This window comes from Myotis yumanensis, unplaced genomic scaffold, assembly GCF_028538775.1.
Source record: "Myotis yumanensis isolate MYYU_CA2020_CCGP unplaced genomic scaffold, mMyoYum1.0.hap1 SCAF_9, whole genome shotgun sequence".
Lineage (NCBI taxonomy): Eukaryota > Metazoa > Chordata > Mammalia > Chiroptera > Vespertilionidae > Myotis > Myotis yumanensis.
This window is the reverse complement of record NW_027223760.1, coordinates 2395091-2411326: the sequence shown is the minus strand read 5'-3', so window position 1 is coordinate 2411326 and position 16236 is coordinate 2395091. Positions and strand designations below refer to the sequence as shown.

General features: G+C 53.7%; 1 protein-coding gene across 3 annotated transcripts in view; it reads right to left on the bottom strand.

The window, feature by feature from the left end:
- PAXIP1 (PAX interacting protein 1) overlaps positions 1 to 14561 on the bottom strand; it is a 38143-nt gene extending 23582 nt beyond the window's left edge. For all 3 annotated transcript variants that reach the window (XM_070423589.1, XM_070423587.1, XM_070423588.1), the window contains exons 1-5: positions 14403 to 14561; positions 10976 to 11110; positions 9471 to 9514; positions 7984 to 8047; positions 997 to 1110 (exon numbers count right to left, since the gene is read on the bottom strand). In XM_070423589.1, coding sequence (XP_070279690.1) covers positions 997 to 1110; positions 7984 to 8047; positions 9471 to 9514; positions 10976 to 11110; positions 14403 to 14483 — 438 coding nt within the window. In that variant the 5' untranslated portion in view covers positions 14484 to 14561. The remainder of the gene's footprint in view (positions 1 to 996; positions 1111 to 7983; positions 8048 to 9470; positions 9515 to 10975; positions 11111 to 14402) is intronic.
- Between the last annotated feature and the right edge of the window lie 1675 nt (positions 14562 to 16236).

Below are 16236 nucleotides of genomic sequence, written 5' to 3'. Positions count from 1 at the left end.
TGGTGTCCAGTTCCTTTTCTCGCCAGGACACTGGCAGGACCAGGAACGGCGGCTCAGTGCAGAGGTGACAGGGACCCCCTATGCTACGGGCTCTGCCGCCTCCCCCGCTCCTCCTTCGGCAGGCACTCAGATGAAACACTGAGGCATAAGGACTGGAGGAAGGGCTGGTATGTGACTTGTCTGCTATGAACACTGTACTTGATTCTCGGTCACACGCCGCTGTACATAGAGGGACACGTGTGAGTTCCACAGCAAAGCGGCACTGGGATGTGTGTGCCCGGCTCACTGGGAGGGGGCTCAGCAGGTTGCAGGCATCCTCACCAGGCTCTAATTTAAGGGGCCAGGCCAGGCACAGTCTACATTCCCACAAGTCCCCCAGGAGGCCGCTGCTGCGGACGTGGGGTGACCTGGGGCCCCACCAGTGTTTAGGGATGAGAGCCCTGTGCTTACCAAGACAAACGTGACTTCACATCTTCCAGATTATACATGGAAAGTCACTAAATGTGTGTTTGTAATTATGCTTGGGACAAGGCCATTTTAAAAATTGTGACAAGGACTAAAAATACAGGGTGTCCCCAAAAATGTACACACACTCTGGCTGCCAATTATAATTCCAATGGGTTAAATCTGAAAAGAAACATCAATGAGAGCTATCAGCTGTTTTTTGGGACACGCTGTATATATTTTCACAAATGAAAATGAACTTAAGTACTATTGGACTTGAAAGGAAACTCCAGAGATTCAAAACACTTTCCTATTTTCTCCATGAAATGACCCACAATTTCTTTGTGTGCAGAAGACACATCTGGCTCCAAATGAAATTTATAATCACCTCACATCTTTTGTGGAATAAAGCTGGGCATAAACAACATAAACTAACCTAATCAGCATTTATGAATGGAACCTAATGATTAACGGAAAAGAAGCTCAAGACCAACATGCCTCCCGGAAACGCTGAGGGGACACAGAAAAGGCGCACGTACAGGAAGCGCTTACCCCCTTCGGCTCCGGCACAACCAGGTGTGTGCACCTCTTGTTGAGGCTCAGCTGGCAGGCGCCCCCGTAGAAGGTCAGCAGGGCCCACAGGGCGCTCCTGTCTTCAGGTGACACCTGGTGAATCCGAAACAGGGCTCATGTCACACATTTGGTCTCTGCATGTCTGCTTACATGGTGACAAATAACAGTTCCTCTTTATCTACATTTCTCCATTAAGTGAAACTAACCGGAGTATTAGTGGGAAAACCAAACAAGCTTTTTGCTATTTGTTTATAGTGATAAGAAGCTGCAGTCCTACATCACAGTTTTATAGACATCACTTTTTCTGCCTTGTCACCAAATGAATAAGAAAACACTAGTCCACACTCCACCATCTCACTGAGTCACTTGCGAAGCATTTAAACAAGAGCAGTGCCAACATCACATTCAAGACTCTCCTCAGTCACAACCGGTAACAACAGCTAATGATGAAATAGGTCAAATAAAGACACAAACACAGTGGTTTGCAAACTCGGGAAAACGTGAATTCTATTTAACACAGAAAGAGAAGCAAGACAAGCCTCACAGAGACGGCGCCACACTCCTGAGGGGGAAGCAGGCTCCAGCTCACGCTGGTGCTGTGAACAGGCCCCGGCTGACAACAGACAGCTCCCTTCCCTGCCTGCCTACTGTGCACCAGGACCTGTGCACTGCCTCTCCCTGCCCTCACCCTCCTGGCCAAGGGAAGCAGGTAAGGAAACAAAGTCACAAAAACTGGCAGCCAATAATCAGAAAAGCTGGCTTCTGACACCCCATCTGTCTGAGCCCAGACAACATTTTCCTGCTGCTCTATGGGCTTCTCGAAGGGCAGTTACTGCCAAAAATAATTTCTAAAAATTAAAACTTCAGAGTCTGAAAGACAAACATTTAAGAAAAATAAAGGTGTTGGTGTTAATTCTAAAACATCATTGACCACTTCAACCTTTTCTAGATAATCCTATATAATAAAGAGCTAATATGCAAATGGTTGCCATGCCCTCACGACTCAGACACTCAACACTGGGGAGAGAGGAATGGGGACCAGCCAGGCACAAACGAGCTCGTGAGAGAGGAATGGGGACCAGCCAGACTGCAGCCTGGGAAAGGGACAAGCCGCCTGCCCCGTAGTCCTGGGCACCAGCGGCTGGGGCTCGGGCCCAGAAGAGGGACAAGCTGCCTGCCCTGCGGTCCCAGGTGCCAGTGGCTGCACCTGCACCTGCAGCTCAGGAGAGGGACAAGCCTCCCGCCCTGCGGTCCTGGGAGCCAGCGTCTGCGGCTGCGGCCTGGGCGAAGCTGCCCGCCCACAGTCCCCTGCGGCTGCAGCCAGCCCGGGCGAAGCCAGCCCAGGTTCTGGGTGCCTGCGGCTGGCCAGAGGGAGGGAAGCCCTAGTCCTGGGTGCCTGCAACCAGCTGGAGGAGGGAATCCTGGGTCCTGGGTGCGGGGCGAGGCAGAGGCAGTTAGGGGGCGATCAGGCCGGTAGAGGAGCAGTTAGGGGAGATCAGGCAGGCAGGCAGAGGGGTTAGGGACAATCAGGCAGGCAGGCAGGTGAGTGGTTAGGAGCGTGCAGTCCCGGACTGCGAGAGGCAGTCGGTCATCCCCCAAGGGGTCCTGGATTGGAGAGGGTGCAGGCCAGGCTGAGGGACCCCTTGCCCCTGTGCATGAATATCGTGCACTGGGCCTCTAGTTTACTATAAATTGAGGATTATGATTAAGAATTCTGAACTGTCTCATGTTAATTTTTAAAAAGTATTGGTAAATTGCATTTTTTCCTTTTAATTGCTATTATTCAACTTGCCAAAAATCTAATATTCTACATCTACTCTCATCCATTTTACAAATAAGTCTAGAAATTATTTTACATTCCACACTGCTCTGCGAATACTAACAAGAACACATCAATTTTATAGAACCATTATTTTGCATCTGTTCAATTTAGTAAACCAATGTAACATTTCAGAAAATTGGATCAAAGGATTATTTTCATTAGAGGTTTTCACAAAAACATTTGGATCCTGCAGCATCTTGGAGGGTAAGATTTAATTATATGACAATAGAGGTTACTCTGATGAATCATTACATAATCTTTAATAAAGTGAAATTAAAAACATAAACTAGATGTGCCTTTACTACAAAGACTTGGCCACACGTGGCCTTGGTGAGGAATTACTTCTGTTTTACTGAAGGCAGTCATTCTAACCCAGCCCTGCCTGGCCCAAGTCCTGCACGGGAGGCGGTGGCGTGCTGGGGAAAGAGCCGCGGGAGGAGGAGGGAGGCCTGGTCAGACACGGGACCTCAGAAACCTCCCTGTCAACTGGGACAGCGCCATGAGCAACACTCGCCAGCCCGAGTCAGAGTGCAAGGACCTAATAACCCCACAGCGCATTCACTGCAGCTGGTAACGCCGAAGGCTCTTTCATCCGCCACCAAAATGTTCACACTAGCGGGAACAGGATTATGGGGGCATTTTTGTTTTCATTTTTTATACTTTTCTGTATTTTCCAAATTTTATAACTGGGGAAAAGTACTTTTTTTTTAAAGCAACTTTCTAAACTCAAATCTACTACCTCCACTAATGAAGCTGAATGTCTGCTCAGTGCCTTCAGGCTAAAATTCAAAAAAAGTGAACATGAGTCTCCAGCCCTTCCTGACCTGTCTGGCTGCCAGGGCCTCTTCCTCTTGGTAGGATGCCCACATGTGTGCCCACCCTGCCTACGGAACTAAGCAACACTCTTTGCCACACCTGCTGTCCCCATGCCTCACACACCCCCCATGCCGCCACCCCTCAAGGAGGTGCTCGGCTGCCGCTGCCCTGGCCCCACAGCAAGCTGCTCACAGGTACCCACCTGCTTGTCCTCCCTCCCCGCCGCCGCCTCGTCCCCTAAGCTTGAAGCAGAGAGGATGCTGACTCACCTGTGTGCCCTAAGTGAGTGCTGCCCTTCCCAGCTTCTCCCTGAGCTCATACCTCAAATGCTCCCTGGCTCTAGCCCACATGAAAGCTCCTTGCCCAGCCTTGATTACAAACTAGAATCCCATTCATTAGAGGCCCGAGTCTTACATGTCCTTGGTATCTTTCACAGGACCGAGTACAGGGAGGTACATGGGTGGGCAGTCTGACATACAGAATGAAAAGGGCTTTTATTTTCTGTCCTCCAGATTTAAACCGTGTCCTCACCTGTCTCGGCCTCTTCCCTGAAACCTACCCAGCACCCAACAACAGGCCTCGGCCTGCACCAGCGTAGGGTCAGAGGCAGGGTGCCTGCTCCCCAACTTCCACTGCTTAGTACCCTTCCCTGCTGTCCCTGGAGAGCACGGGAGGACTCCAACAGAGCTCAGCTGTACAAGCCCCTGATGGGAAGACAGAGGTCTCTCCGAAGCACGGTCCCTTCGTAGAGGTGGAGTCCTCCTGGGTTCCAAGAGGGGCAGACACCAGGGTCTCTCCTCATGCAGACCAAGCATGGCAGTGGCCCCCCCACCGGTAAACCATTCCACACCTGACATTTGCACACGTTACACGTGGTCTGAGTTCACAGGTCTGCACCCTCAGACTCACTGAGTGGCAGTCTCTCATTCGCTTGGCTCCTGGGCACTACTCCTGTCACAAAGGAAGTGGTCAGCCAGCTGCATGAGCTTGTTAATGCAGCTCAAAACTGGATTTCCCGCCACCTCGGACACCAGTGCCCAGTATGCTTTTCACCAGGACTACTTCATGCCAACGACTAGCAGGAAGAGCCTCTGCCCCTCCCCTCGTGTGCGCCATCTCCCTGCACTTGGGCGCAGGTCTCTCTCACTGGCCCGGTGCACACTGGGAAGTTAGAGTCTCTCACCGTAAGTGACACACTGAGAACACAGTAAGTAACCCACAGAGGTCATAACACTGAGCCTGGACTCCGACTGCTATTAGTCCAACAGCATTTGCTCGAAGGACTTAAAATCCTGTCCAAGGTCTTACTAAATTCACCTTGTCCACCACAGACCCAGCCATGCCCCAGAATGCACCTCGGACCTCGATACTCCCACCAGCTGGGCCACTTCCCAGACCACCGGACAGGACCAGTGACTGCGTGTACCTAGGAGACTGAGGGCAGCTTCCCATACCACCCCCCTCCCAACCCCACCCATTACCACACCTTTGTCTTCCCAGCCCAGAACAGAGATCTACTTAGACCCCAGCCTGTACTATGGCCCCGAGCCCATCAGCGGCCCTGTGTCACTGTCCAGGGCCCACAGGACAACTGTCTGCTACCAATGAATGCTCCTCGCCTTTACCTGGGCGCTACTGTTTCCCAGCAAAAAAAAAAAAAAAGCAAAACTGGTAAGCCTGACTCACTTTGGCTCCCAAAATCCTATCGTCCTCCTCCAGTATCCTCTGTGCTAGCCCAGCTCCACTGCTGTCATCTGCCCTCCAGTCCCCTTCCTCCAGGTAGACAGCTGATCACCCCAAACGCCACGCTTCCACACCGCTTCCTCACCTGCCCTCAGAAACCAGCTCCTGTTTCACACCCAGGAACGATGCGACCACCAACCAGAGCACTGGAATGGGGGGTCTCCGACCCTGGTCTCAGGAGGAAGCACCTCCCACGGGGTGAGCGCAGCTTCTCCCCGTACCTGACGCCCCACCTGGCTCCAGTCAGTGGCCTCAGCGCGGTATCTCCACCCTGCAGCGCTGACCCAAATCCAAACCTCTGTCTGGTCTAAGACTGGACCGGTCCCTCCCATAAACTCCCATCCCTCCCCTGCCCTCAGTCAGCTAACAGCTCCCAGACTAGTGTCACCTACAAGATTTCAGGGGTTTAATTTTGTTTGCTTGTCCTGTGTTTTCCAAATGTTCTAGGAAACATTTATAATCCAAAATGAAACATAAAGCAGCCCCCCTCCGCTGGCTCCTTCATCAGGTTCACACTCAGATCCCTGTCTCAGTCCCCTGTCCGCCCCCCCTCCCCTCCTCCACACCCGGCACAGGCTGCCAGGGCCTCGCTGCCCCTCCCACCTGCTCTATTTGGAAAGCCCTCTCCCTGCCCCATTTTTACTCCAATTCTGCCCATTCTTTCAGGCCCACTCAATCTGACATCCTCCACCAAGGGCCCTAACCTGGAGTCCACACTGCTGCCTCCTTCTGAGCTCAGAGGTCAGCACCTGTGCCACCTGACCTGGGACTCACGCGCAGATGTTACATACACAGTCACCCTCCATGTCATGTGTATCTATATATATAAAACCCTAAGCAACCATTCGACCATTTGACTGTTTGACCGGTGGCTATGACGTGCACTGAGCACCAGGAGGCAGATGCTCAACGGAGGAGCTGCCCCCTGGTGGTCAGTGTGCTCCCATGGGAGCGCCATTCAGCTGACCAATGGGTGCCAGAAGCCAGGCTCACGGCTGGTGAGCGCAGCTGCGGCAGAGCAAGCCTCTCCTGCCTCCGTGGCAGCAGGCTCAGCGGGGCTGGGATGAGGGGGAGCAGTGCGGCGCCCCGCCCAGGCTTGGGCTCAGGCTCCTCCCCAGCCACCTGCCGCTTCGTGCACTACTACATCCCTTGGGGGATGTCAGACTGCCGGCTTTGGGCCTGGCCTTCGGGCCTGAACTGGCAGTCCTACATCCCCCGAGGGGTCCTGGACTGCGAGAGGGCGCAGGCCAGGCTGAGGAACCCCACTGGTACACAAATCCAGGCACCAAGCCTCTAATTATGTAATAATCCACTACATACATGACCTTTGTTAAATGCAGCTGTTAGTTTTTCCTCTCAAGACAAAGTGTTCTCTAGCGCTCAACTAATAATGACTATGTAATAACTGTATAATTCTAATGACCTGTGCTTCTTTATTTCCCCAAGTCAGCCCTGGTAAACCCCACATCACTGCAGCTCTGGCCCCTGACATCCCAGTCTCCCTGCCCAGCCTCTTCCTCCCACTTTCTCATTCAGTTCGAGCCTCGGGACTGGGCTTTGAAGCTCTGAACCCAGAAATCCAGGCAAGACAAATACAACTACATGTGAAATGCGCATTTTAGCCAGAGAACACTGTTTATGCATGAGGAGTGATAGTAAAAAAATTTTTCACTTTAAAAGTTTTCTGATATTTACTCTAAATTTGGAACATACAGAGAAGCATCATAAGGAAAATAATAAAAAGTAACATGTGACCACAGTAACCATTATTAAAGGACTTTCATTTTAGCCAACTTTAAAGATCACCATGTAAATATGCATTTATGGCACCAACGTGAAAAACACTAAGACACAAATACCAATAAAACTCCTATTCTTGAGGAAAAAAGCCAAATTTTCAAGGATGTGTATTAAGTGGATGTAACAAAAACAAAACGAAGGGACTTTATAATCTTCCAGGACTTCCAGAATTTACAAGAGACGCAAACAAAACCCAATAACCATAATTAAGCTTACTTATTGCTTAGATGGCTGACACCATTGATATGAAGAACTGAGTCTGGCCAATAACCTCACAATTTCAAACTAAATATTACTGGTTCCATAATCCTCTATTAAAAAGGCATTTTTTAAAAAGCAAGACTACAATCTAAATTCCTTTTCATCTCACTAACATCCTTGACGTGCCCTTTCTCAAAGGCTTGCTCCAAGATGGGGCTAAACACTTTCCCAAAAACACTAAGGCCCAGATCATGGAATGGGACCACGAGCACACAGAACAGCAGCGTTCCGAGGCGCTGTCCACTGACTAGTGATTCTAGATACATTTCTCTATGTAGTTTTAAAATAAGTCCAAGTAATAGCAACTTGATTTTTTTTATAATCGTTTTTTATAGCTAGAGGGTGTTTTTAGCTGGGGGTTGAGAGGACAGATTACAATAAAAAACATGAACTATTCCCTTCTCTCATCACCCACATCTGGAAATGAAGCATGAGTGTTACACACTGTGCCCCATGGAGCACGCAGCTCAGCAATGCTTGTGCACAAACACAGATAACACGGGAGTGACCGAGGGCGTGCTCACCTGAGACAGGCAGGCTATGACTCCAAAAAAGGTCTGGCAGGACTCTGGAGAAAATCCATTGACTCTGGTGGACGGTTATTAAGATTCCAATGCAATGAGATCAGTGTCACCTGCAGTTCACGCACTCACTCACACTCTCACTCATCCACCACAGGAAGACACAGAGCGAAGGTGACAGCATAGAGGAGAGGTTTCCATGAGAGCGCTCCTAAAGCCAGTGAGCGTGGCACTCACCAAGCACCTGGCCCGAGAGCCAGCACAGGCGTGCACATGCCCATATACACAGGGCAGAGTGGGCATCTCAGAGCAAGTCTAGTCTCGAGTGGATCCCTTTCGCTGTGCAGCAAGGAATCCCTCGTAAAAGGGCCTGAGCTCTGGTGCTAATGCCTCCACTAACTGTGAGAACTAGCCAGACCCCCTGAGCGTCAGCTCCCCCTTTGCTAACACTAGAGCCAGCAACGCTCTTCTGAAGCTCTGACTTTAAAATTCATTCAGAATCCCGCCTGAAGAGCGTCTGTGAGCCAACCGGGCACGGCCATCCCTACGCAGGCTCTGGGCTCGGGTGCTCATAGGCCAGCCTGGCCTGAGCTCACACGGCCTCTTCTGAAGACTGTAGAGTATCTGCAATCCTGTCCCTATAGGAGAAAGTCCACCTACCGAGATGGGTGAACAAAGAGATCATCAGACTGGAAATGCTACTGCACTTTGAGGTCTCCTACCCAGGCAGACTGAGACCCGCTAAATCCGAGCCTGCAGCGTGCAGGGCCCTGCACACCCCAACCTCATGCCGCCAGCCCTACTGCCATGCTCCTGCCTTCACTTGGGCCCTCGGCTGGCAAACACTTAGCAAAGCAGGAACAAGGGAAAGCTGGAGGGTGTGGTCCTGGAGACCCGAGTGCCCACTCTGACCCTGGAGCTTCTTCGGGATGGCAAGTGGTGGCTGGATGATGGCCTTCTGAGGAGGGCGCCCAACCCACACAGGACTAACCTCTCATCTGCAGAAGTGCCCCCCACTCCCAGTCTGCTTTCCCTGTGTTCATGAAGAAAACACCCCCCCCTCCCCAAATAAAACCAAAACCCATTTCCTTTAACTCTTTACAATGGATGAGAAATCGGATTTCTGGGCCAGACTTGCTCAAATTCTGCATATCATCCAAGAACTGAGCATAAAGGGATACTTCCTGTTTACTTGAGGTCCCTATAAATACTTAATGCAATAAGATGCCCGCTGTCGGCACCGATCCAATAAGGACTAAAGGCGTCCACAGGAACAGCCTGGCCCCAAGCAGAACAGAGGGGGCTGCATGACATCATCTACTTCCCGGCCCTAAAATGTTCACAGCACAACTGGAGCCTGCAGCTGTGTCCACTCGGCCAGGACACAGGATGGACACAACACAATTCACCATGGAACCCACTTCTCATCCAGCAATTCCCACATCAGGCATCAATGCTCTCTCCTCCCTCCCTTCCCCCAAAAAGGATACGGCAGGAGCGCTCCGCACTGCACAGACAGAACCACCCAGGACGGCTGCAAAAGAAAACAGGACTCAATCAAAGGCTGTTTCCAACTTACAAAGTGACATACTCCACCAGTGTTGCTCCCAGACACTAAAGGCTCGGTTATAACTGACCACGAAGCACCCAGACTGCAACGATGGTATTCAAGTAGCAGGAACACCAAGTAGCAGGAATCACTACCTTTGGGGGTACTTTACATATTTTTTAATTATCTTATCTTATATTTTTTATATTTAATTTTAAGAAGTACATAAATCACTATACTGATAGCTCTGCTTCACAAAATCACTATGTAAAAATCTAGTGATGCCCGGTTTAGCCAGCCGATGACTGGAGGACTTCACCAGCTGAAACACGCACACACTCCCGCGTTAGCTCACACGCCAGATATTTACTGAGATTCTCCTAGGTTCCCCAGCCAGGACACGAACACAGAAGTGCAGTCTCTCATGCAGCAGCACCCTCGCTAATGCTCTGCACTGTTTCTGTCACTACCTTAAAAGAACTTTGGAGCCTGGCTGGCCTGGCTCAGTGGTTGAGTGTCAACCTGTGAACCAGGAGGTCACAGTTCGATTCCTAGTCAGGGCACACGTCCAAGTTGTGGGCTCGATTCCCAGTAGGGGGCGTGCAGGAGGTAGCCGATCCATGATTCTCTCTCATCATTGATGTTTCTATCTTTCTCTCCCGCTCCCTTACTCTCTGAAATCAATAAAAAAATATATATTTAAAAAAAAAGAACTTTGGAAAGCGAAGTACCCCTCATCCTTTTTTTAGGTGATGCCAACAACTTTTCAGCATAAGTTTATCTTCTGCAGACAGAGTGCAGGAATACCAAACGTTTTATGAAATGGAGACTGGCTCTACTTGGGATAATTGTTGCATGAAGATCTGATCACTTTACCGAATGCTGAACTAACTCACTGGGTTAAGTGCACCTCGCCAAAAGAAAGCACCTTGCCAGAGAATCTTCACATGGTCTGACTCTAGTCAAACTCCCGGGAATTCAGTTAAGCTGGATCAGGAACCTACATCGGTGACCCTGCTTTGACCCTCCTGCATTCAGAACACCTTCACATGAGCAGGGCCATTCTCAGCAGCAGCACCCAAAGCCCCTCAGGTCTGCTCAGACGCCCAGTTGCTAGGTATTCCTCTGACGTGTCCCGAGGATGCTCAGAGACGGGGGGCAATGCAGGGTACCAAGACTCGGTGGGCGATGGTGGACAGGGGAGGGGGACAACTGTGAAGGGGTATCCTCAGGCTGCAGGAAGGGCCCCGGAAGGAAGCCGACTCTCTGGAAAGGACCCCTGACGACAGTCTGTGGTCACAGTCACAGGGATCTACAGGTGGCGATCTGACTGCTTCCTCCAGCCTGGGTGTCGCTGGGCCCCATGTACACATACACTACAAATCATGGGGTGTTACCTACATACAATTTCATTCCAGAGGGTAGTACAAAATATTTGCTACCGACCTTCACAACAGGTAAATCAAAGACTTCCCGGGCCTCCCCAACCTCCGGGTTGTCCCCGTCCTCTGAGATGATGTGCGAGGCCAGTGCGTTGTAGGACACTTCCTTAGCCTTCCCAGCCTTTAGAAGCTGAATAACCTTTAAAAAAAACCACACACATTAAAATTCTGCATTTCATTCTTGGTTTGTACAAATTAGTGTGAACATGAACATTCTAATTAAAAACACACCCTGTTCTCCACACACACCTTTTACTCTGTCATAGTCAATGAAACATTAGGGGACAATGAGAAGCAGCAACTCTTGGTTCACTAACAAGTGAGCAGGGAGGCTACTGTGAGCAGGTGCCACAGGGTATCAGCGCTGAAGACAGGGGACTGACAGACACTTAGTGCACAGCCCCGTGCACTGGAGATCTGGTCTGGCTTGGCGATGGGTGGTCACCGCCAATGGGAAAAGCCTGGGAAGGGACACAGCAGGTCCCTGACTGGACGTCACAGGAACTGAACTCCGGTTTCTGTCAATGGGCCCGTGCTAAACCTGGTTTTGTGACATGTCCTTTTGCTGCAGGTCCAAGAACCTATTGACGAAGGTGAGGACTCGCTAGACATGAGCAGAATCCTTGTGAATTTAAAGCAATTAAGGAGGCAAAGACAATGCTGCGCTATGGGGAGAGCAGTGTTCCCACGGGTCGGGTGAGCACAAATGCACTGCGCGCGCACACACACACGTTCTTCTGTGCTACGCAGTTTTATTCTCAGGGAAGGCAGGAGGGCTGGGAGCAGGTAAGTCATGATCAGATTTTCTAGAAAGATTGACTGTCAATGTCAAAGAATGGACTGGGTTGGCTCCATGATGAGCCAGGTGACCTGGGAGGAGTGGCTGCAATAACCAGGTGACGAGGCAGGCACGTGACCTAAAGGAATGTCACCAGGGGAGGAAGAAGACACATGTGAGAGACCTAGCAGGACATAGTGACTGCAAGGGGTGTAGACACAGGAGGAAAGAATGAAGTGCTGGGAACCACAAGATCAGCACAGAGGGCGGAGCACATGGCCGGGGCGGGGACCGGAAAAGAAGGAAGTTTAGATTAGTGAAATGACAGCCAGAGCTCTGGAGCTGAGGGGGCGGGGGGGGGGGGGGGGGGGGGGGGGGGGACACAACACCTGCAGCAGAGACCTCAGGACCCAGGGGAGGCAGGTGCAGCTCCAAGTGTGCCCCACCACCAGGGATATGGAGCCCACACAGCTGAGTTTACACACAACAGGGACAACCTCTTTAGGATATGTTACCGACCATCAATAGGACTGGAACAGATCCCAGTACTTGTTTCATGAATGAAAGCACCATGGTCATCAGCCACAAACCAGCTCACCTTTCTCCCTCCCCTGGACCTCCAAGCATCTTTAGCTTCACTTGCGCACAACCCGTCTCACGGAAAATGCCTCCATTCTGCTCCGGATCCTACTGCCTTTTCTAAGAGTCTGGGAACTTCACCCTCCCCACTGCCTACAAAGTACCAAGTGGTCACGTCTTGCATACATGCACATGCGCAAACGCAGACCCGTGCCCTGGCCCTTCTCTGCTTCCTTTTGATGCCTGATTTCTTGAAACAATAAGCAGCCTTTTGGGTTTCACACCCTCACTGCTGCCCAGCGTCTGCCAACAGCTTCACTGCCGACGCCTGCAGGCTCACGTGGACTCTGGGGATGCCCAAGGCGCCAGCCTGTCCAGTCTCCACACTGCCTACCGCAGCCTGACAGGCACCTCTGCTCCCTCTGCTCCCGGTCCACCAATCATCCGGGGTCTCCCAAACACACGGATGGCTCCTCTCCTCAGCACAGGTCCCCCCAAAGGGCATCATCTTTCACCCGGAGTGAAGGACCCGTGGGGAAGGACGCCACTCGGAAACCTTTCAGTGGTCCTTCCCCTGGGCACCCCAGCACCCGGCACCCTACAATAACGCCCTCAGGTGTGCCACCCGCCCACCGCATCTTTCTGTTACACCCGGACCCAGCGTCATGCCTGACGTGCACTGGATGTTCAATGTGTCAACGCTCTGAGTCCGTATTTATGGGACCCAGACAATCGGAGGCTCTGGCTCTATACTTTTTAGGAAGTAAACTGTTGCAGATCCAAGTGGTTTGTGAACATTTTTAAGCACTTAGATCTGACTTACACCGTTGAGCAAATGTGGTTCAACATAAGTTGCTCCAGAGTTTAAGCAGCATGGGGTTCAAGTCCTAAATGAGATGGGGGTGAGAAGTAGAAGGTGAAGAACGGTGAAAGAAAGGGGAGCTATCAGCACTGGAAAACGCTAACGTCGTCACAGGCTCGCATCATCACTCTGGGTTCAGAGCCTGCTTATGTTTACATTCAAAGCTAAAGTCTCTTCACCCTAAAGGTGCAGGGAAGTACCACCTGGGGGTCAGCTGGGGAGTCTGGTTAGTAAGACACCAAGCACAAGCCTGGGGAACGCCAAGACCCCGGTGCCTTCTATGCCAACTCTCCTTCTACGCCCACCATGTATGTGCCTTTGCTAAGCTCACCCCGCACCTTCCCTGGCTCCCCACGCCCTCCCTCCAGGCGTGGCCCTCACTGGGGAGGAGACCCCGGGCCACACAACTGCTTAAAGAAGGGAGAATCAGATTAACCCGAAGAGGGTACTCAACTAAGACTGATTCCCCCTGCAGGGGTCTGGCTGGCCTTCAAACAGATGCATCACTGAGAAAAAGCTTAGGAAAAGCCACAGAGCCTTTCGCACGCGCCCACACTAGAAAGTTTTAAAGGGTGGGTGTGGATGGTGCTGAGTGGGTATTTCCTACACTTACGGTACAGTCCACCCAGTTAGGAAAATGCAGGAATTCGCCTTCGCTGGTGAACGGAGCGCTCCGCGGGTGCGCAGATGACAGCTGGGTGGCTGCCACCCGGGCCGGCGAGCAGCCCCCTCGCGCGGGAGCCCGGACACCAGAGCGGGCCGGCAGCACAGAGACCGGCACCTGTCCCGATCCTGCCGGGAAAGGGGGGGCCGTGCACTCCCAGGGGCGGCCGCGGGGCGGGGGTCGGGGGTCAGGGGCAGATGGCCATGCGACGGGACGCCCGGCAATGCCAGGCGGAGGGCAGCTGGCAATCTGCGCCAGGCCGAGCTAGGGCTCGGGGGACACCGAGCAAAGGAACTCGGGAGCTGACCCACCCACGTGCTCTGCCCTCCTCCCGGGTCTGGGCATGCCCAGGGTCCCGCAGACGCCCCCCGGTCCCCGCCCTCCCCCTGGGCGCCAGCCCCAGGCCTGCTCGGCGCCAGGCGGTGCAGCCTCCGCGCGGCCAGGCCAGCGGGGACCGGGCGGTGGGGCCCCGACTTTCTACGTCCGAGCGCGCGCCCGCGGCGGGCGCGGGGCGGGCCGGGGACGCGGCGGCGGGGGCGGCGCGGTACCTGCGGGTCGATGTCGCCCACCGCGTAGTACTTGACCTCCCTGAACAAGTCCTCGGGAACTTGCGGCTCCTGGTCCGCCATGGTCGCGACGGCTCGCGCCCGGGGCCCGCGGGGCGAAGTGCCCTACGGGTCGGCCCGGCCCGGTGCTGCGAGTCCGCCCGCTCCCCCGCCCTCGGCGCCCCGCCCGCGCCGAACGACCCAAGCGCGGGAGCCGCGCTCGCACTGCGGGACGCACCATCCGCGGGACGCCGGGGGGAGCGCCGAGGGGCGGGCAGTCAGCCGGCACCGCCCGGCGCCTCCGCTGCGGCCGGCGGGCCCCGGGATACGGTTGGCGCGCAGGCCGCTCCAGGAACCAGGGCTCCTATGGCGGCCGCTCCCTCGCGAGTGGGCCCAGGGGGCGCGGGGAAACGAGCGCCCCCCACGTGCGGCCGGAGTGGGCCGGTCCTGGGAGAGAGGGAACGCGAGCCCCTCCCGGCAGCACGCGCGGCCCCTGGGCGGAGCGTGCGCGCGGCGACAGGGCGGGGCGAGGGGCGGTGCCCGCGACGGGGGCCGGGCGAGGGCCGGCAGCCGCGGATCTCGGAGCCTCTGCGTCTCCGCACCGAGAAGCTGAGCGTCGTCGGTGGCCTCTCGGCCGGAACCGAGGTGACGCCTCACACCTGCGGGCTAGGAGGGCCGGTCCCGGCTGAGAGCGGGGACAAGTCAGGGTCCGAGCGCCGCCGCTGACCGAGGTGCCCGGTTCCCTGGCCCCGCCGGTGGGCGTCTCCCCGCCACTCCGCTCCGGCCGGGACCGGCGCTGTGGGCCGAGCCGCGCTCTGCTCCCCGCGGAGCCGCGGAGGACGCGGCGGTGACGCGTCCGCGCTCTGACGTCATCCTGTCGCCGGGAGGCCGCGAGGCGCCCGCACTCCCTCCAGTCCCGCCGCGAGTGCCCGGACCTGGGCCACCCCGACCCGCCGGGGCCCGCGGGTTGGGGACGGGGGAGCGCTCCTCCGGGATCCCAGCCCTCCCCTGCCGCCGTGTCACCTGCCCGGAGGAGGTGTTTTCAGTAACTGCCAGTGAAGGTGCTTTTTAAACCTGCCCCACCCGCCGCGCGCTCCGAGGCTGAGCGCGGACCGGAGCCGGGAGGTGGCGGTTGGGTTCCGGTCCGGGCACCTGCCGGGTGGCGGGCTCCATCCCCAGCGGGGGGCGTGCAGGAGGCCACGGTTAATGGTTCTCTCTCATCGTTGATGTTTCTCTCTCTCTCCCTCCCTCTCTGAAATCATTAAAAACATTTTTTCAGGAAATAGGGAAAATATTTCGAGAGCGTTACTGTGGCACTCTCGTGACATTAATTCGTTATCGTTGTCAGTCCGATCACAGAGAAGTTCGAAGGTGCCGTGGGGGCTCAGCCATCGGGTGCGCTGGCCCCAACAGGTGCGGGAGGCGTGATCGCCCTCCTGCTGCGTGTGTACGGAGAGCTTTTGTATGGGCAGAAAGTGAGCCCTTTGCAGTTATGTTTTATTCTAATTTTTGTCTTTTGTACAGTGTAAAATAGCATTATTCAAAAGCCAACAAATTCCTTTTACAGATAATTAAAACATTGAGTGCATGCCTGAATAAGAATTGTCCTTCCTTTAAATACACAAGAATATATTTGATATTGACCATTATAACATAAACATTCAGTGTTTAAAAAATATCAGTGTAATAAGTTAGTTCTTTTTTAAAAAACGTGCTTTTATTGATTTTCTTAGAGAGAGGAAGGGAGAGGGAGAGAAACATTGATGAGATAGAAGCATCAGTCAGCTGCCTCCTACTCACCCCCCATGTGCCCTGACTTGAGTCGAACCCAGATCTC